This window comes from Vulpes lagopus, chromosome 5 (genome assembly GCF_018345385.1).
Source record: "Vulpes lagopus strain Blue_001 chromosome 5, ASM1834538v1, whole genome shotgun sequence".
Taxonomy (NCBI): Eukaryota; Metazoa; Chordata; class Mammalia; order Carnivora; family Canidae; genus Vulpes; species Vulpes lagopus.
The window spans coordinates 10390267-10411721 of record NC_054828.1 but is presented as its reverse complement, the minus strand read 5'-3'; the positions used below and the strand labels follow the sequence as shown (position 1 = coordinate 10411721).

The following is a 21455-nucleotide window of genomic DNA, read 5'->3' as shown; positions in this document are numbered from 1 at the left end:
TAGATGTTTTTTTTTTTGTTTTTTTTTTTTTAAGTAGGCTCCACTCCCAACATAGAGCTTAAACTCATGACTCTGACATCTAGAGTTGCATGCTCTACTGACTAACCCAGCCAGGTCCCCCTATGAGGACCATTAATTTATAGATTTATGCAATCCTTGTCAAAATTCCAGCAGATTTTCTTAGAGGAACTGACAAACTGATTCTACATATGCAAATGCAAAGGATCTTGACTGTGCAAAATAATTTTGAGAAAGAAGAACAAAAATTCTTAGACTATTTGATTTTAAGACTCACTGTAAAGCAAGAGCAATTAATACAGTTGTAGTATCAGTGTAAGGATATACAAATTTATCAGTGGAACAGAGTAGAGAGCTCAGAAATAGACCCACACATATACAACAAATCAAATTTTGACAAAGATATCAAGTCAGTTCAATGGGGAAAGCAAAGTTTTTTGGGGATGGTGCTGGGACAACTGGGGGAAAGAACCCTGATTCTATCTCACTTCATTCACAAAAACAAAATTAAGATGGATCATAGAAATAAACGTAAAGTCCAAAACATAGAGCGTCTACAAGAAAACCTAGAATATCTTTGCCATGGTTGTGGGCAAAGGTTTCTTGAAATGGATACAAATACAAGCCACTTTTTAAAATTGTCAAATTAGCAGAGGCAGGTGCTCTTTTTAGTGTTTGTTGTTGTCATAGCATTAGTCCCATGAATTTTAAGGTAGTTTACTGAGTTTAGACAGATTTTGCCTTTTGTAAAATGAAAACAATAAAATAGCCAAATTTGGCTTCCTGAAAATGTAAAACTTCTGCTCATCAAAGACAGTATTTAGAAAATGAATAGACAGGCTATAGGTTAGGAGGGGGGAAACATGCACTATGCCTATATCTGATAAAGGATTCATACCTTGACTATGTAAAGAACTATAAGTCAACAATAAGTATAACCCAATAACGGGCAAAGTACTAAACAAACACCTCATGAAAGAAGATATGCAAATGTCCGGTAAGCCCATTAAAAGTCTTTGGCAGGAGTGCCTGGGTGGCTCAGTGGTTGATCTGAGTGGTCTTTGGCTCAGGTCATGATCCTGTGATCATGTGGTCCTGTGATCCTGGGTCCTGTGATCATAGGGTCCTGGGATTGAGTCTTGCATCAGCCTTCTCACAGGAAACCTGCTTCTCCCTCTGCCTATGTCTGCCTCTCTCTGTATCTCTCATGAATAAATATATAAAATCTTAAAAAAAAAAAGTCTTTGGCATATGCAAAATGAAACCACAAAGAGGTACCATTCCATATCTTGTAGAATGGCTAAAATAAATAAGACTGACAACATTGGATGTTGGCAAGCATGTAGAGAGCAGCAGCAGCTTTTATACATTGCAGGCAGGGGTGCGGCTAGCATTAAGAGCTTTGGAGAGCTCTTTGGCAGTTTCTCATAAAGCCAAATTTATGTCAGCCCTGTGACCCACAAATTCCGCCCCCAGGTATTTATCCAAGCGGAATAAAAACATAAATCCACAAAAGACTTGTACAAGAGTGTTCACAGCAGCCATAGTCATAATAATCCTAAACTGGAAACAACCCAAATGACCATCAACAGAAAGAGAAACAAATGGTGGTACAGTCATTGAGTCAAATACTAAGCAATCAGACACAGCAAGCATCAATGCTTGTGACAGCATGAAGTCATCTTACAGACATTACATGGAGTGAATGAGGCGGGACACAGAAGAATACATATGTACAGTTCCCTTCATATGAAGTCCTAGAATGGGCTAAATGAATCTCTAGAGACAGAAGTCAGAGAGCGGTTGCCAAAGAGGAGGAAAATTTTTTTATGAAAAGAAAACAACAAACTAGAGCAAATATTAATGGGGACAGTGTTTCGTGGATGAGGGTGATGAAAATGTTCTAACATTACATAGTAGGGATGGGTTCAAAGCTCTGTGACTACATTAAAAACATCTGAATTGGGGCAGCCTGGGTGGCTCAGTGGTATAGTGCTGCCTTCAGCCCAGGGTATGATTCTGGAGTCCTGGGATGGAGTCCCACATCAGGCTCTCTGTGTGGAGCCTGCTTCTCCCTCTGCCTGTGTCTCTGCCTCTCTCTCTCCCTCTGTGTCTCTCATGAATAAATAAATAAAATCTTAAAAAAAAATCTTCTAAATTGTATACTTCAAAGGGGTGAATTTCAAGCTGATATATTTAATATATGATATATGTTATATATATGAGAATATATATATATTTTAAAGATTTTACTTAATTATTCATGAGACACACACTGAGAGAGGCAGAGACACAGGCAGAGGAAGAAACAGGCTCCATGCAGGGAGCCCGATGCAGGACTCGATCCCGGGACTCCAGGATCATGCCCTGAGCTGAAGGCAGATACTTAACTACTGAGCCACCCAGGCGTCCTGAGAATATACATTTTTATTTTTTATTTAAAGATTTTATTTATTCATTCATGAGAGACACAGAGAGAGAGGCAGAGGGAGAAGCAGGCTCCTTGCAGGAAGCCCGACGTGGGACTTGATTCTGGGTCTCCAGGATCATGCCCTGGGCTAAAGGCAGCGCTAAACCACTGAGCCACATGGGCTGCCCAGAATATATATTTTTAAAGATTTTATTTATTTATTTATTTATTTATTTATTTATTTATTTAAGAGAGTGAGAGAGCACAAGCAGGGGTGGGGCAGAGGGAGAGGGAGAAGCAGGCTCCCCACTGAGCAGGGAGCCTAATATGGGGCTCAATCCCAGGACCCCAGAGTCATGACCAGAGCCAAAGGCAGTTACTTAACTGATTGAGCCACCCAGGCAGCCCCATGAGAATATATTTTTATATATCATTGTGTATATAGATACATCTATGATAGGACTTCTATTATGGGCTCTGTTCTTGGTCCAGGTATTAAATCAAAACATCTGGAATTTGGGGGTGGGGGTGGGGGAAGAAATGAAGAAAAAAGTAAAAATAGCCAAGACGAAGAAAAGATGTTGAAGATAAGCTGTGGAGATCTAATATACAGATAATAGGAGTCCCTGAGGAAGAAATGCAAAGGTAGAGAACAAAAACATTCTTTTTTGTTTTGTTTTGTTTTTTTTTCAAAAACATTCTACAAATTGTGATTCAAGATAACATTTCTGAAATTAAAAAAAGAAAAGAATTTAAAACTACTTATTGCAAAAGTACACCCTGTGACTGAGGATATTGACCCAGATAGATCAACACCAAGACATGTCTAGAAAAATTACTAGACTGAAGAAAAAGAAAAAAAAAATCGGGCATCTAGGCTGAAAAAGCAAGTGATTTATGACAGGAAAAAATAGATAATCAGACTTTTCAACAGAAACATTCAATGTTTCATGCCTGAAGATGATCGGGATGTCTGAATGCTTGCATTCTCTGTATCCTCAAGAATCAGGATTCTCCTTTTTTTAAAAAAAGATTTTATTTATTCATTTATGAGAGACACAGAGAGAGAGGCAGAGACAGAAGCAGAGGGAGAAGCAGACTCCCTGCCAGGAGCCCGATGTGGGACTCGATCCCAGGACCTGAGCCAAAGGCAGATGCTCAACCACTGAGCCACCCAGGTGCCCCAAGAGTGAGGATTCTTATGAGGACCAGAACAAAGGAGAAGCTGTGTAACCCAGAAGAGGCTGAACAAAACAAAACAGCCAGAAAGCCATCAAAACTACTAGGGTTGTACCCAAGAGACTCAGGAGCCAGACTGAAGAAGCTTCTATTGGCCAAAGAGGGAACATTTTCAACTTTGCTAAAGACAATAAATGCAAAGGACTGGAATACATCCAATGTGTTTAAATGTATGATACTGATGATACTAAAAAATACCACAGTAATGATGTGAGGAAAATACAGCTAATTGGTCACCTTCAGAGGACAACAGGGTGACACCCCATTCATGATCTCAAAAGCTAATAAGTGAAGGGATTGAATAAACCTTTATCTTACTTTTCACACAAAAATGTGCCACTACTAACAAAGAGTAGGTACGGAGAAGCGTCTCCATATAGAAATATCCCAGTTAACAGGTAAGAGCGCATCAGAAGAGCGGTTAACTCCCTGTGTGTGAATGGATCTGGACACACTGAGCCCCAACGGCTGTTAACATCACATGGCTGCAGATGTGATGTGACTCCTGATGGAAGAACCCAGCGCTCTCTGGGATCTTGCCAGAAGGATAGAACCTAGGTCTGATGGGACACCTGGATGGCTCAGTGGTTGAGCATCTGCCTCTGGCTCAGGGCGTGATCCCGGGGTCCTGGATCGAGTCCCACATCGGGCTCCCCACAGGGAGCCTACTTCTCCCTCTGCCTGTGTCTCTGCCTCTCTCTATGTCTCTCATGAATAAATAAATAAAATCTTAAAAAAGAAAAAAAAAAAAAAAAGAACCTGGGTCTGATCAAGCCCCTAGATGCAAAGGACAGAGGAATAATGTGAACTGCACCAAAGGTGCAAGATCAGCAGTTTCCAGATTTTAGGAAAACTAGGGATCCCTGGGTGGCGCAGCGGTTTGGCGCCTGCCTTTGGCCCAGGGCGCGATCCTGGAGACCCGGGATTGAATCCCATATCAGGCTCCCGGTGCATGGAGCCTGCTTCTCCCTCCGCCTGTGTCTCTGCCTCTCTCTCTCTCTGTGACTATCATAAATAAATAAAAATTAAAAAAAAAAAAAAAGGAAACCAGCCATGGGGTCCCAGGGCCCTCAACAGAGAAGTCGTAAGGGAAAGAAAGGGATGGAGGGGAACCAGTTGGTTAAGAAACTCAAAGGCATGTTTGAAAAAAGAGATTGAGCATAACCAAACTCTAGTGTCCAGGGACTACGCCTGAGTGATTGGCTACAAAGGAACACAAGGAAGCATGGGATCAGTAGTTACTTTGGGGGAGAGGGAAGGAGGGGCTATGATTTTGACGGGCTCCTGGGGAGGCTGCCACAGTTCTTGACCTGGAAGGTAGTTTGCCTTAAAATGATTCATTAAGCTCTAATTTGCTCAGTGAGACGTTCTCTGTTGGTGTCTTACTTCACGATAAAAAAAAAGTGAGGGCAGCCCTGGTGGTGCAGAGGTTTAGCGCCGCCTGCAGCCTAGGGCATGATCCTGGAGACCCTGAATCGAGTCCCACGTCAGGCTCTCTGCATGGAGCCTGCTTCTCCCTTTGCCTGTGTCTCTGCCTCTCTCTCTCTCTGTGTGTGTCTCTATGAATAAATAAATAATCTTTTTAAAAAAAAGTGAGATCCTGGGGATACCTGGGTGGTTCAGTGGTTGAGCATCTGCCTTTGGCTCAGGTTGTGATCCTGGGGTCGAGTCCCCCATCGGGCTCCTTACAGGGAGCCTGCTCCCTCTGTCTGTGTCTGCCTCTCTCTGTCTCCCATGAATAAGTAAATAAAACCTTTTATTTTTATTTTTTTTAATTATTATTATTTTTTTTTATTTATGATAGTCACAGAGAGAGAGAGAGAGAGAGGCAGAGACACAGGCGGAGGGAGAAGCAGGCTCCATGCACCGGGAGCCTGATGTGGGATTCGATCCCGGGTCTCCAGGATCGCGCCCTGGGCCAAAGGCAGGCGCCAAACCGCTGCGCCACCCAGGGATCCCCGTAAATAAAACCTTTAAAAAAAAAAAAGTCAGATCCTGTCTATCTTTAGCTTTGCACACTCAGAAGAATGGCCAGAGCCTGGGCAGGGTCACAGGACAGGGCTCTTGTCCCAGCCGATCGATCGTCCCCTTCACACACGCCTGCTAGCCTTCTGGAGCTCCACCCGGAAGGCCCTTCCCTCACACGTCTCCCTCTCCTCTCCCAGGCCTCTCTCAGTGTCCCCTTCCTAGTCCTGTTTTCTGAGAGTATCTTAAAAATTGTAGCCGTCCAACACCAGCCACGAGCCTTCCCTGCTCTGTCTTCCTCCAGGGCACCTCTCCAATCTCTACATACTGCCTCATATATGCTCACTTGTTAGTCTGGGGTTTTGTCTGGCTCCTCTCGGGGTGGCGGGGGGTGGGGGCAAGAGCTTTGTCTGCAACGGGGCCTGGCGCCTGGCTGTGGAGAGCTGTTGGATGGGCGAGCCCAGGGCAGGCAGCCTCTGGTTCTGGCCGAGGGCCCTGCCCAGCTGTCACAGCCAAGATGTGGGTGCCCAGAGAGGACAGATCTCTCCTTACAGAGAAGGCCTGGATGACACTCGTCCTTATCCAGCCCAGGTGTGCCACGAGTGACACAGAGAGCCATCAAACCCGAGGATAGGAAGTGTCACTGGCTGCCAGCAGGAGCGGTGCTCCTAACTCCCCCCTGAGCCCCGGGAGGGGGCTCCGCGGAGTCCTGAGCCTGCAAGTGTCCTGGAGGTGGGCCTAGGACCAGGGTGTGATCCTGTGCAGGTGGAGGCACGCTTTTTGTTCCTAAAATTGTTCCCCCTTTTGACATTGTAACCAAACTGCTCCGTATTTTCTGGTGTCCCCCTAAAGCACACCCTGACTTCCGGCGGGGGGTCCCCCTCATACACACATGTTTGCGAGCCACATGCTGTCACAGTGAGCTGATTTCCTCCTGAGCTTTCCAAGACCCCTTACCACCAGCTCCTCTGTGCTCTGCCCCAGCTCCCCATCCTTGGCTGCCTTCCGCCCAGTGCTTAGCCCACCGCACCCCCTGGGAACACCTGCTCATCCCCTCTCTGTGGGGTCAGGCCCTACTCTCTCCTCTTCAAGTTTGCTCCTTCTATCCAGGGTCAGTGAAGCCCCTGCTGGGTGCCAGGCCCCACCTCAGCCCTTGCAGGGCTCCCAGTCTTGGTGGGAGAGAGAGAGGGTGGTGGATCCGACTGCCAATTATCACCAAGAAGATGCATGGAGGGCTACGGGCGCCAGGCATCTAGTTTAAACTAATGAATTTGCTTAGTCCTCATGAGAATCCCGCCGGTAGTTATGATTATCTTCATTTGACAGACAGGTAAGCCAAAGTACAGACAGGCTTGTCCAAGGTCACAAGCCAGTGGCAGGTGGAGCTGGGTTTTGAACGCAGGTGCTCTGGCTGCAGAGCTCGCTGTCTTAACCATCATGTACTAAGAATGCATAGAAGCATCTGTTGGAGTCCAGAAGGAGGAGTAATGAGCTTGTCTGGGGGGTCAAGGGAAGCCTGGTAAGGTGCTGGCCGGCAAGGATGGGGGTGGATCTAGGCTGAGAGAATGGCATGAAGACAGCCCAAGGGTAGGAACACCAGGCTGTGTCTGCAGAGGGCAGCTCTTTGTGGTGCTGGGCTGTGATTGGGTTGCCACAGGGAGGCTGCTGAGTCAGCAGGGCCTGGGCTCCCTCACTGAGAAGACTGGGTTTAGTTCTGTGGGTTTTTCTCGTGGGTGTGACAAGGTCAGGTGGCTGATTTGCTCCCTGGGAGCATGGAGGGAGGGGCCCGGGAGCCAGAGAGGGGCAAGGCCTAGCCACATGCTCCTGGGCGGGGGTCTTTTCTCTCCCTAGCTCCTCCACTTGCTCTGGAATTGGGAGCAAGAGACCAGATCTCCGAGACTCAGTTTCCTCCTTGGTAGAATGGAGACAAGCGGCACCTGCCTCCCAGGCTGGCTGGCGGCTTGAACAAGATATGGCAGGTGTACACGCCCCACGCAGCCTGGCCCTGGCAGGTACCCAGAAGAGCAGTGCTTGTGTGTCACCCCAGGCCCCAGGGATCCCTCCCTGGGAAAGGATGTGGGAGATGGGGCCCTGGTCTTCCTTGGAATGCACCCCACTCTCCTGAGTGACCCTTCAGCACCGTGCGGTGTGATACTCACCACCACCTCCAGGTCAGAGTTCAGGTGCCGCTGGGTATCTGACATCTGCACCAGGATCTCTCCTGGAGGCACGGAGAGCAGGAGCTTCAGTGGGGGCCACCTGCCCCACCCACCCTCTTCCTGCTAGAAGCTGCCACAGGGGCTGCCTGAGATGGGATTTTGGGACCAAAGTCCAAGGATTTCCCATATGGCTCTGTGAGGATGGCAGAGCTTGTCCCAGCCCTGGAATAGCCCTGCAGAGAGTGGTGCAGAGGAGCTTGGGCTCTAGAACAGGAGTCTGGGCGCTGGGCAGCAAGGCCTGTGTCTTAGGGGGATTTTCCAGGAAAGGTAAGCACGTAAAAGGAACCCTCTCTGGGATCCCAGGATGGTGGGCAAGGCAGGCCTCACGCCCAAGGGACAGCACCGGGGAGGCAGAGGGGTCTGGACAGCAGGAGGAGGCCTAGGGTGGAGGCAGGACCAGGAGGAGAGCCCCAGGCCCAAGAAAGAATGAAGGATATAGCAGAAGGGGAAGCGGCTCACCCAGAATCTGTGAGGTGGAACTCTGCAGGGCCTGCTCCCCGATCTTCTGGATGGCATTGAAGTACACCTCAGCTGCCTCGGACAGAGCTGCAGGGGGACAGGGTTGGGTCTAGCCTCCCTCCTCCATCTGCCCTCACTCCTGGAGGCCCCTCCTGCCAGGAGAGGGCACATGGAGGGGACACCATGCGATCAGGCACGGGTATGTGTGTGGGGTACTGTCCTGGTTGTGTGTGTTGGCCGGAGGAGAAAGCAGGTGTGGAGCAGGGCCAGGACAGCTGCACCCAGCACAGGGACTGGCGCTGAGCAGGACCTGAGCGCATGTCTGTCATGGGTGTGGGTGCGGCACCTGTGTGTATGCACAGAGAGGTGTGGGCAGGTGTGTTGCTCTGTGCAGGCATCGGGGCACGGGGTGGGGGTGGGCTGAGGTAGCTGGCATAGGGGAAAGTAGGCTTTGATTCCAAAGTCCTAAAAGGCAGGGAGGGCTTGGGTGGCCCTCAGCTCCGGGTGTGTCCCTGGCTTGTCCTTTGCAGGGAGGACTGCAAGCCCTGGTAGAGTGATTGGCCTTGGAGCAGGTGTTGTTGGGAAATGGGGGAGAGATAGCTGTTAGCACGGGCACTGAGAGTGAGGTTCAGCTGGCGGGGTGTGTGGTCAGAGTGAGGACAGACAGCTGTGGTGTGAAGCCGGGCTTGCAGAAGTAGGCCTGGGAATAGCAGTGGGCTCACCAGGCAGCATGAAGGTGACCTATAGAAGTGTGGTGTGGCTGGGGCCGCGGAGGCCACCAGAGCCAAGCCCTGTGTCTCTGGGAGCATCCGGAGGTCACCTAAGAAGCAGGCATAGGAGGGTGTGGGTGTGTGTGGATGAGAGTGCTGGATAGGAGTGTGTAGGGGTGAGCCTGAGCGGAATGTCTGATGTGGGGTGCAGGTGACTGCATGGAAGGACCAGGTGCATGGGGACAGTGGAGGCTGCGAGGCTGGGAGCCCTGGGCCAGGCAGGGACTTACCATGGAAGGCCCGGAGGTAGTTGTTTCCGAGGTACACCAGGTTCTCCAGGGCAGGGTTAAACTGCTCCATGATGCTCTGGAGCCCAAGGCCAAAGGAGGGAGGAAAAAGAAAGGCCGATGGGCAGAGGTGTCACTGGGCCTCGAGAGCAGGGCACCCCCAGCCCCAGAGAGGGAGCCCGAGTGTAGGGGAACCCACCCAGGAATGTGGAGTCACCCCAAATCCTGACTCTGCTGCAGAGGTCTTACAGCCATCTCTTGGGGCCCTGTTCTAGCTTCGCTCCTGCTCACACACCTGCCCTGGCAGGAACTTGCTCCTAAGACAATGCACCTGGAAGGTTCTCCTCCTCCCACGGGGAGGAAGCTCGTGGTCTGTTGCAGCCCCCAGCTGGGTGTGGCTTCACCCTACCCTGGGTCCAGGCCTCGCTGGGCTGGACTCATGGATGTCTGACAGTCCCCTCAGGGGCAAGGGCAGGTCTCACCCGCCTCAAAGAAGAGCCGTTGGGCACCTGACTGTGGCTGAGTCACGGGCCACCTCAGGCCACGGACAGCTGGAGACTGCCCTCAGGATGCAGAGGGCCTGGGGCATGGACTTAGGCTTGGGTCTTGGTTCAAATCGCAGAAGCCTCTCTGGGATGTTCAGTGACCTTAAACAAGCTGTTTAACCATGTTGGCCTTGGCTTTCTCATCGATCCTTTGGGGTGACTATTTTCTATCCTGCCGGCAGGGTGTCCTGAGGCTTACATGCGAGAAAGTCCTACGTGCAGTAGGTGCTCAATAAAAGTCTACAGAGACAGTGGCAACCCCTCTGGAGTGAAGCAGACAATTCGAGTGAGGGGCTCAGAAAGGAGAGATGGACAGAGACAGGAAGACAGAGAGACAGCCAGAGAGGGACGCTGCAGGCCCGGGCCAGGTGGCTCTCTGGGCCTCACCCACTCCCACCTCTAACCCCCGTGGGCCCCATCCTGCCTTTGCCCAGCGTCTAGGAGCACCGTCTCAGCGGGGCCGTCACTCACTGGGCGACTGGACAAACCCCTGCCCTGGGAGCCTCAGGCTGGCCTGGGGTGGTTAACTGCCCCCGGGGATCCCCACCCCTGAGCCCACAACCCAGGCCGGTTCAGCGCCTTCCTTCCAGAACATGCTGCAGTCATGCTCACCCTGTCCCCCAGACCTGGCCCGACCTTCCGGCCCTGAGAAGGGGTGCTCGGGCCTGGGGCCCGGGCCACACACATGCTCACCTTGTAGATGGCCATGGTGGACCTGTAGAACTGGTCCATCTCGGGGGCCATGGAGTGGGCGGCAACTCGGGTGCTGGGGGAGGCTGGGGGTGTTGGCAGGGCTAGGAGTGCAGGGGTGGGTCCCCTCCAGTGCCCACTGCTCTGAGGGAGCAAAGAAAGCTGCCCAGCAGGACCTGGAGACGGAGGGCCTGCCGTGTGGCCGGGGAGGAGGTGGCAGCTTAATTATTCACCAGCCAGGGATGTCAGAATGTGATCTGGGGCGTAACCAGAGCTGGAGGAAGGCATCCTGTGACGCGGGCAGGTTCGTGTGACCTGCCCTTCAATTATTTACCCCTCTGAGCCATGGGCCGGTGGGCACGCGTGGAAGGGCCACTGTCTTGGGTCACCTCCTCCTCCAGAGCGAGCATTCCCCAGGCCCGCAGGGACCCCTGACTCAGGGCGGGGTGGGGGCTCCTGTTTCCTGTCTGCCTACATCGGGCATCGGGCATCGACCGAGTTATAGGGCCTGAGCTGCTGGGTGTCCTCCCCCGGAGCCCTCTCCCACACACCTAGCCCGGGAGGCCAACGTACCGCTGGGCTTCACTGCTGTCTGGCCTCTTCTCCACCCCCAGCCTGACACACCGCACCTCAGGGCTCAGGCTCCCACATCCGTTCCTGCCAGTTCATCTCTTCTCACGCTGGAAAGGTGGCAGCACGAACCCTAGAGCCGCACAGACCTAGGACAAATCTTGGCCCTGCTCATCGGCTGTGTGACCATGCCCAAGCCCCCTGCCCTCTCTGGGTCCCGTCCCCTGCTCTAGCACACAGAGCTCACCCTAACCCCTCACCATGGGCAGGTGGCTTAGCTGCACCCCTGAATACCCTCACAGGCCTCATTTGGGGAGGCCTAGAGAAGTAAAGTGGTGCCCCCGGTCGTGCCCCAGGGGAGGCTGGGAAACAGCATTTGTCAAGGGGGCACAGGACAATGACAGTGCGAAGGGAGCTGGAGGTGGGGGGACAGGCTCATAGCATAACACACGCAACACAGGTGAACTGGAATCAAACCATTTATTTCAGTTTGGGTGGCCCCTGGAGCCCAGCCCCCCTCACCCACCACTTCCTGTTGGAAAGAACTGAAGTCACAGGAGTGACCTTTGAGAGCTGAGGAGACTCGCAGGGTGGGGCAGCTCCAAGGGGTGCAGGTGGCTGGGTGTGTGTTGAGGGGCAGAGTCAGATGGGGCCTCCACTCCAGGAGCCTAGGCTGCTGATGGGTGGGCAACAGCCTGTTTCTCCAACTGCCGACGCCCCAGGAGAGAGGGCAGAGGGCAGAAGGGGCCGTGGTACCCATCCAGGGGGCTGGGAAGACCCCCTTAGTGTCTAAACCAACAGGGCTATGGGCCCAAGGGTCAGTTGTCCTTGGCGGTCAGGGAGAGGGTCCGAGTGGGGCTCTAGGATCTCTAAGCCCAGAATGACAAAGGGTGCCAGAAGGTAGGGACAGTGGGGGTAGGCCTTCAGGACCAGCCTCAGGCAGGAAGCCCAAGCACCCTCTGAGGCCCCGTCTGGTCGGCAGAGGCAGAGCCACCTAGGCCCAGCTCTGTCTGCTGGTGCGCTGGTGGGACATCGCCCATCCTCTCCATCAGGGGCTGGGGGGGGGGGGGGGATGAGGTGGGGGTTGCTGGGAGCCTAGTGGCCTCACGGTGAGAGCAGCAGCTGGATGAGCTTCTGGAACTGTTCCCGGTGCTCGTAGATATAGACCTCAGTCTCCCACAGGGCGTTGACCAGCACTGTGTCGCTCACCTCGTCCAGCATGATGTCTGTCCCCAGCTGGGGGTTCAATCTGTCTGGGTCAAGGAGGAGGGGTCACCCAGGAAGCTTGGCTTGGGTGGGCAACAAGAGCAGGACTGTGGCGGGCTCGGGGCACAGAGCAGCTGCTTGGGGAAAGGAGAAGTTCACACCAAGGGCTGGGTGGGCAAGGTCACCAGGTCTGGCAGGCCTGGGCATGGGTGGGGGCCCGGGGCCAGGGCCCGATGCTGGCTGAGACCTCACCTGAAGTACTGGATGCCCACCATCTCACACCAGGCCCGGGCCCGGTCCACGGCCCGTCCATCGGGATCTGTGCACTGGCAAGAAGCAGTCTCTGTGAGCATCCAGCACACACTGTGCGCACAGTCCTTGCCCGGGGATCGCCAGGTTCTACTCTGGCTTAGCCACCCCCCTCCCAGCTGAGTCCCCCTGCCTGGGCTGCAGGGATGGTCCCAGCTATGGAACTGAGGGGCCTGGTCTTCACAGGTAGCTCTGCAGCACCTGGCTGAGGGTGGGGGTGCTGGGTGGACAGGCCTCTACATCCCGCCCCCTACAAGCTTTTGTCCCATGTGATATTCTAGGGTTCCACACACAGCTGTGTTTGAAGAAAGGGATCCACAGTTAAAAGACGCCTGAAAGCCCAGGGGGTAGGTGGTTACTAAGGATCCCTGCCAACACTGAGACAGAATCAGGGACCCCCTACCCTGAGCTGGCTAAAGAGGTTCAACAGAGCCTCCCCGACACCAGGGTCCCAGGGGCTGAGGCCAGGAGGGAGGGAACTGAGGAGGGCCCCATACTCACACAGTCCACCACCATCTTGCCCAGCTCCTTGGCCCCAAAAACGGTCTTGGCCAGTTCCCAGGGGTTGCTGGGACGGAATACATCCACACAGGTCACGGGCACCTGTGGGGACCTCCCTGTCCCCAAAGAGACCACGATGGAGAGCTTCTTCACTTTGTTACCCTGACCCTGTTGGGGACAGGACAGGGGTTGTTGGAGGGGGATCTTCCTGCCGGCAAACCCTTCCCCAGGTGGCAGGAGCAGAGCCTGTGCTGTCCTCTCCTTTGCTCCACAACAAGCTCTGCTGCCAATATGCTGGGCGACCTTGGCAAGGTCCCCTCCCGAGGGGGCTCATCCACAATAGGAGGCCACTTAGATGATGAAGACCCTTCCCCAGCTGAATCTTTGAGTCCCTCCTCCTCCAGGGAGCCTGCCCTGCCCTGTCTAGCCCCTAGAGGGCGCCTGCCTCCGTGACTGCCACCCCTGCTGTGTCACCCAGGGGCTGCCTCCAGGGCTTCCTGAGGACCGCGGTGAGAACCACAGCCAACAAGGATCTGGCACGCGAGGGGTCAGGCACTGCCCCCCACTTCACAGAAGAGCACACAGATGCCTCATGGCAGTCCCCACGCAGGCACCAGCACTCCCCCGTGCAGTGGCTGGAGGGAAACTGAGGCAGAGGGAGGACCCCCACCCTGCAGCTGTCTGACCCGAGGCCCGAGCCCCCGACCCAGCACCGCTGCTAACACACAGAGACCTTGCCCCCCCTCTGCGCTACGCTCCTGGGGCCCAGGGCCACTTCTGCTCCTCCGGATCCCTGACTGAGCACAGTCTCCTCCCCAGCGGCCTCCTCCAAGCCGCCAGGTCTCTCAGCAGAGGCAGTCCTGCTCCCGGGCTCCTGCACAGCCCATCACAGCACCCAAAAACCCTGGAGGGGCAGATCCTTGTTTACAAATAGCCTCCCCTAGATGTGAGCTCCCTGAAGGCAAGGATGTGTCCCTGGGCTGGGCAGAGTGGCCAGCACTGAGGCTGGCATGGACTGGTGTGCCCACCGCTCTCCCCACTAGGCACCCATCACCACTCACACCAGACTGGGCCTCAGAATCCTCCAGATGAGCACACGGCTCTGGGCAGATGCCACCCATCAAGCAGGGTCAAGGGTGAGATAAAGCAATGCACCAATGAATGAGCACAAGAGTGAAAGCCACATGCTCGGGGCCCCTGGGTGGCCCAGTGGTGGAGCATCTGCCTTCGGCTCAGGTTGTGATCCCGGGGTCCTAGGATCAAGTCCCTCATCGGGCTCCCTGCATGGAGCCTGCTTCTCCCTCTGCCTGTGTCTCTGCCTCTCTCTGTATGTTCCTCTCATGGATAAATAAATAAAATCATTTAAAAAAAAAACCCACATGCTCTCCTAGGAGTCAATCCTTAGTAAGATCTGCTGAAACAGGGTGGCTACAGTGGACGGTCATAGCCCGTCTGACGTGAGGTGGTCTCACCTTGCGGATCAGGTCCTGGTTGTACTCGTGGATCTCGGTCATGGCATCCAGCGTGGGGTTGTTGGCCAGCAGCCCACCGTCCAGAAAGCGCCCATTGGGCCGGAAGTAGGTGGGGGCTGCCCCGCTGCTCCGGGCAGCCCGCCACACCAGCTGATCTGGGGGTGAGGGGAGATGGTGGCCCAGTGGCACAGGGGACTGGTACAAACCCGTGTGCTTCAGGTCTCCACGTGCGTGTGCATGAGTGTAAGCGGGTCTGCAGGAAGAGGGAGAGGCGGGGAACTCTTCGGAAGCAGGACCCACAGGCCAGGCCTCTGGCCCCGGCGTCCCGGCAGACGGCAGGGTGCAGCTGAGGGCCCCCAGGGGCCTCCCCTCGCCTGCCTGAGGTGCGAGAGCCCCCCAGTTCTGCCTGCCTCCAGCTGACAGAGACTCGGGGCAGTGGCTGGGCTGGGGGTGCCGGGCAGCAGTCCTGCGAGCCCTCCCCTCCGCCCTGCGGCCCCTCAGGCCCATTGTTTCCCGCGGACGCATCAACATGGTTTTAACCTGAGGGCTGAGTTGGAGGCTTCAGGTTAATATTCTGGCTGAAACGAGGCTCCCGGACAGACTCCGGAGCCTCATAATTGCGGAAGAGGTGGAGTTCAGCAGGCTGCCGGTCAGACAGTGTCCCCGTCAGCATCACCCTGGAGAAAAACAGGGAGCAAGACAGCTAAGTCACTAACGCAGCCACCCTGAAAACCCACTTTGGTCATCGAGTTACACATAAATTTAACAGGTTTGTTAGAGCAAACCACTGGGAAGAATTGAAATGTCCATCAGCGGGATGGGCCAATGAGCTGCGGTTCCGCTACCCCAGGGGGTCTGTGTCACTGCACAATGACCGAGGAAGCACTTGATGTACTGGTGGGTGGTGAGCAGCAAGGTTTAGGGTTAAATGCAAAAAGGTTTAAGATAGTGTGTGTAGTATGGCACCATTTACCTAAAAAACAAATCCCCTAAAACTGATGTACCTATTTGCCTGGTCAGAAGGACCCATGAGCTGCCTCTGGGACAAGGGACAGGTGGGTGGCTGCAGCTCACAGGCAGTAGGGTGAGGAGACTTTTCACCAGGTCACCTTTGATTCCTCTTCAGTGTGTCACTGCCTGAGTCTATAACCTATTAAAGAAGACTCCCACTTTTCTCAAAAGACACAAATGTCCTCAAATACTGCAGGGAGTATAGACTGGCACAGCCCCCTTGGAAGCTAGTATATACCAAGATCTTACAGATATTCCGGCTCTTTTGACTGATAATTCCATTTTGGAAAATCTATCCTAAAGGAATATTCTGAGCTACAAGAAGAGCTTCTTGCATAAAGTGTAATTTATTACAGTAAAAAATGAACCGATCTAAAAGTAGAGGGGTAACTAGCTGGCTCAGTCAGAAGAGCACATGACTCTGGGTCTCAGGGTGGTGAGTTTGAGCCCCATATTGGGTATAGCGATTACTATGACAAAAACAAACAAAAAACTTAAAATAAATGGCAACAATAAAATGGTTGAGTAAATAAAATGTTTTGCACCCATTCCAAATTATGCTAGCTGACTAACAAAGAAATATGTTTGTTATGTTGTAAAGAAAAAATATACAGGAAAGAGAACAAAAATTTTCTCTGCATAGGAAAAAAATACTAGTTTTCCATTTCTGGGAATACAGTGGAAAGCTTCTCTGAACAACCTTCCCACTGAACAAAAAGTGAAATGAGGGGAAAAATATTTTTAAAAATCCTTAAAACATAGAAGACCAGGGGCGCCTGGGTGGTTCAGTTGGTTAAGCTCTGACTCTTGGTTTCAGATCACGTCATGATCTCAGGGTCATGAGATGGAGCTCCACACTGGGCTCAGTGCTCAGCAGGGGTCTGTTTGAGATTCTCTTTCTCTCCCTCTCCCTCTGCCCCTACCCTACTCCTGCCACTCTCTCTTTCTCTTTTTCTTTCTCTTTCTCAAATGAATAAATAAATATTTAAAAACAAAAACAAAAACAAAAAACAAAAAACATGGGGCTCCTGGGTGGCTCAGTTGGTCAAACATCAACTCTTGATTTGGGCTCAGGTCATGACCTCGGCGTCATGAGATCAAGCCTCGTTTTGACTCCATGCTCAGTGCAGGGTCTACTTGGGATTCTCTCTTTCCTTCTCCCTTCTGCCCCTCCTCTCACTCTCTTTCTCTTTATTTTTTTTTAAGATTTTATTTATTTATTCATGAGAGACACACACACACACACACACATACAGAGGCAGAGACAAAGGCAGAGGAAGAAGCAGGCTCCATGCAGGAAGTCTGACGTGAGACTCGATCCCAGGACTCCAGAATCATGCCCTGGGCTGAAGGCAGGAGCTAAACCGCTGAGCCACCCAGGGATCTCCCGCCTCTTTAAAAAAATACATAAAATCTAAACAAAACAAAATACAAAAAAATTAGAAGACCTGATAAGATAGAAAGGAAATACCAGGGTAAGCTCTAAGAATAAGCAAGAATCCAGAGAGGTAAGTGGAGCACAGACCCAGGTCTGACCTGAGGCAGATACTAAACTCAGTAAATTAGAGCTTCAGTATTGATGACCCAATAAGATCAGGGGAACAAAAGTCAAAGCCCAGGTACCACCAAAGGTTCAGGGTTTAATGTAAATTTGAGCTTTAGTACTGATGACTTCATGGGGCCAGGGGGACAAACAAAAGTCAAAACCCAAGGTGTTACATTAGATTGGAACCCCAAAAGACCATACTCTTGAATAAGGGTAAACCAGAAATAAACCTGCCCCTTTCTCACCCCAGAGGCTGTAAGGAAAGTTGCCCTGGCACTGGATGAAAGAGAGAGAGAAAAAAAAATCCCTGAAAATGTATAACCACAAGCTAACTATTCTGTAGATTTACAGTCTACATTTATATCACCTGGGGGAAATCCCAAACCTTCAAGTCAAGAATTTAAGGGGTCCTAGATGGTAGGATACCTATGTACCTGGAAGAGACAACACAAAACACTCTGGAGGAAGATATTCTCATTCTAGGCCTCAAAAAATCTGCACATATTATTTTTCAACACTAAGGAAGAGCACACAATTAAAAGGCAGTAGGGGTGGGGGATGGGCAGCACACAATGAAATAAAACATCATAAATGAGGGATGTCTGGGTGGCTCAGCAGTTGAGCGTCTGCCTTTGGCCCAGGGCGTGATCCTGGGATCCGGGATCAAGTCCCACATCAGGCTCCTGGTAGGGAGCCTGCTTCTCCCTTGGCTTATGTCTGCCTCTCTCTGTGTCTCTCGTGAATAAAGAAATAAAATCTAAAAAAAAAAAAATCATAATGATTTCATCATAAATGAAAACCAATATAAACCAACATAAACAGAAAAACATACCTACATAGACTGCATATATTTGAGTCCTTAAACAAAGATGATAAAACAGCTATGCTTATAATGTTTAAAGACATCAAAGGCAAACATGATAAAAATCTTCAAGGAGTAAGAAACTGTAAATAATGACCTATTTGAAGATTTGAAGAAGAACCAAAGAGTACTTCTAGAAATTAAAACATTTTTTTAAATAGAATTTTACCAAATCAATGGTTGTTTTCAATGGAATATTAGATAAAGCTAAAGAGAGAATGAGCGAGTTGAAAAATAGTTAAGAAGAAATTGCCTACAATGTAACACGGAGGGAAAAATGATAGAATATATGGGAGAAGTGAAAAGACATGGAAGACAGAAAAGGTCTACCATATATTTAATTGGAGTTCCAAAAGGAGAAGAGAGAAAATTAGGAAGAGGCAAATGTTGAAGAGATAACAACTCAGGCTCCCAGAACTGAAGAAAGGTAGCAATCCAAAGATTCAAAACTAATAAATCCCATGCAGGATAAACTGGAAGTAATTCATATCTAGATATGTCATAGTATGATGGTAAAACACCAAAAGCAAACACATAAATAAAAACATCCAGAGAAAAAAGATCAATTACTTTCAAAGCAGTAACAGAATGAAATTGACTTTGCAAGTGTGACAATGGACTGATATCTTGCATGTTCCCGAAGAAAATCATCAGTATAGAATTTTTAAAAAAGATTTTATGTATTTATTCATGAGAGATACATAGAGAGAGGCAGAGACATAGAAAGAGGGGGAAGCAGGTTCCCTGCAGGGAGCCTGATGTGGGACTCTATCCCAGGACAGTGGGATCACGACCTGAGCCAAAAGCATGTGCCCAACCACTGAGCCACCGAGGTGTCCCATCAGTCTAGAATTCTATACATAGCAAGAATCAGAAGAAAATAAAACTATTTTCAAAAATTCTGCTGGCAGAGAATTCACCATTGGCAGACCTTCTCTAAGGTAAAGTCAAAAGACTGTACTTCAGGCAGAAGGAAAGTGGTCACAGATGGAAGTTTGAGATGCAATAAAGACTGTAGAACAGGGATCCCTGGGTGGCTCAGTGGTTTAGTGCCTGCCTTCGGCCCAAGATGTGATCCTGGAATTCCAGGATCGAGTCCCATATCAGGCTGCTTGCATGGAGCCTGTTTCTCCCTCTGCCTGTGTCTCTGCCTCTCTCTCTCTCTCTCTCTCGAATAAGTAAATAAAATCTTAAAAAAAAAAAAAAAGACTGTAGAAAAAGTGAGACATGCCTATACATACACATATGCATACACACACACACACACACACACACACACACACACAGCCAGTGTGCTGGAGCCAGCTCATACAGCTTGTAGGAACCTATTGCTAAATCCTGCAAGGTGATTGTTAAATGGTTGGTAACTTAAAATTAGCCAATTTTAAGGGTATTTATACCATGGGAGTTAGTGAATACTATAAATCAGGGCTTCTTCCTCTGGAGGCCTGGTTTACCAGCACACTAGTGGACAAATCTAAACAAAAACTGGCTTTGAAAGATAGTAATAATGTCTTGCGAGCTTAAAAAATACAAGATAGACTTAAATATAGGAAAACACTTGGAGATATGATGGAATTAAATAATTTTAAAAGCCTTGATTATCTGAGGAGAGGGTAATGGTAACAATTAAATTTAGGCTTTTGTAAGTTAAGCATGCACTAAGAAAAAATTGAGTGCACAAATTTCAAACTATGGGAGGAACTATAATGATCAAAATTATTCAGTAATTCTAAAAGAAGGCAAGTAAGAGAAAAGAAATGCAGAAAAAAAAAAACAGGCTGTCACATATCATCCCAAATATATCAGTAATTATGTAAATATAAATGGACCAGCCATATAAACTATTAGATTAAGCACAGGAATCTTCTATAGTCACATCAATCAACTAAATCAGACTCTACTAGTTAAATTAAGTCAATATATTACTGTGCATTTAAAACCTATAAATGGACTAAATGCTCTAGGTAAGAACAAAGAGGACAGATTAGATTAAAAAACAAATCCAACTATAGGCTATTTACAAAAGATTCATGTAAAACATAAGGACTTGGGACGCTTGGGTGGCTCAGTGGTTGAGCATCTGCCTTTGGCTCAGGTCGTGATCCAAGGTCCTGGGATTGAGTCCCACATTGGGCTCCCCATGGGGAGCCTGCTCTCCCTTTGCCTATGTCTCTGCCTCTCTCTGTGTGTCTCTCATGAATAAATAAATAAAATCTTTTAAAAATAAATAAATAAAACATAAGGACTCAAGAAGGTTGAGTTAAAGGGTGAATACCGATATGCCATATAAATATAACCATGTCATATAAATATAACCAAAGAAAGCTGGTGTCTCTGTATTGGCAATCAGGATAAAATGGATTTAAAGCAAAAGGCATTCCTAGAGATAAAGACAGCTACTTCATAATAATTCCAGTCACCAGAAAAATATATAAACATTTAAATATATGGGGCACCTGGGTGGCTCAGTCAGTTAAGTATCTGACTTCAGCTCAGGTCATGATCCCGGGGTCCTGGGATCAAACTCTGCATCAGACTCCCTGCGCAGTGGGAAGTCTGCTTCTCCCTCTACCCTCTGCCTCTCTCTCAAATAAATGCTTTCTCTCTCTCAAATAAATAAATTCTTTTTAAAAAAATAAATAAAATCTTAAAAAAAAAAAAAAGAAATCTCAGAGACAGAAAACAGAATGCAATGGTGGTTGCCAGGACTGGGGGGTCGAGGGTAGAATGGAAGAGTGCTTAAGGGGAACAGTTTCAGTCTTACAGGATGATAAAGTTTGGGGGGTCAGCTGTGTACCAGCGTGAATGTACCTACCACTTACTCAACTGTACTTAAAATGGTTTAGATGGTAAAGTTTTTCTTTTTTTAAGTTTTTTAAAAATTTTTATTTATTTATGATAGTCACACAGAGAGAGAGAGAGAGAGAGGCAGAGACATAGGCAGAGGGAGAAGCAGGCTCCATGCACCGGGAGCCCGATGTGGGATTCAATCCCGGGTCTCCAGGATCGCACCCTGGGCCAAAGGCAGGTGCTAAACCGCTGCGCCACCCAGGGATCCCTAGATGGTAAAGTTTATGTTATGTGTATTTTACCACAATTAAACATGGTTAAATAAATAAATAAATGGTATCGCTAAAAATGTATAATTTATAGTAGCACAAAACCCAGGAAGTACCTACCTGAACAGATAAAAAACCACCAGTGTGCTAGATCTCTATAGAGAAAACCGTAAAACTGCACTGAGAAACTTTAAGCAACTGGAATGTTTTACTATAGTCTCCAATTGGGAGGCTCAGCATTTTCAGAGGCCATTCCTCACCCCTCCCTCCTAAAATAAGCTTACAGATTCAAAATAATCTTTATCTAAATCGCAGCAGGATGTGATTTTCTGTAGAACTTGACAATCTGATGCTACCATTTATGTAGAAGCACG

General features: G+C 49.8%; 2 protein-coding genes across 8 annotated transcripts in view; both read right to left on the bottom strand.

Annotated features, from left to right (window-relative positions):
• BAIAP2L2 (BAR/IMD domain containing adaptor protein 2 like 2) overlaps nt 1-10761 on the bottom strand; it is a 28557-nt gene extending 17796 nt beyond the window's left edge. The window contains exons 1-4 of one of the 3 annotated variants that reach the window (XM_041757357.1): nt 10546-10761; nt 9311-9386; nt 8311-8397; nt 7792-7853 (exon numbers count right to left, since the gene is read on the bottom strand). In XM_041757357.1, the coding sequence (XP_041613291.1) occupies nt 7792-7853; nt 8311-8397; nt 9311-9386; nt 10546-10596 (276 nt within the window). In that variant the 5' untranslated portion in view covers nt 10597-10761. Of the gene's footprint in view, nt 1-7791; nt 7854-8310; nt 8398-9310; nt 9387-10545 lie in introns of those variants that run through there. The other 2 variants (XM_041757358.1, XM_041757359.1) reach the window with 2 other exon arrangements.
• An 817-nt stretch (nt 10762-11578) lies between these two features.
• The window catches only part of PLA2G6 (phospholipase A2 group VI), a 59851-nt gene continuing 49974 nt past the window's right edge, over nt 11579-21455 (bottom strand). For 4 of the 5 annotated variants that reach the window (XM_041756060.1, XM_041756065.1, XM_041756064.1 and 1 more), the window contains 5 exons: nt 15141-15277; nt 14601-14755; nt 13129-13296; nt 12571-12644; nt 11579-12361 (listed from right to left, as the gene is read on the bottom strand). In XM_041756060.1, coding sequence (XP_041611994.1) covers nt 12217-12361; nt 12571-12644; nt 13129-13296; nt 14601-14755; nt 15141-15277 — 679 coding nt within the window. In that variant the 3' untranslated portion in view covers nt 11579-12216. Of the gene's footprint in view, nt 12366-12570; nt 12645-13128; nt 13297-14600; nt 14756-15140; nt 15278-21455 lie in introns of all 5 variants that reach the window. The other variant, XM_041756061.1, reaches the window with a different exon arrangement.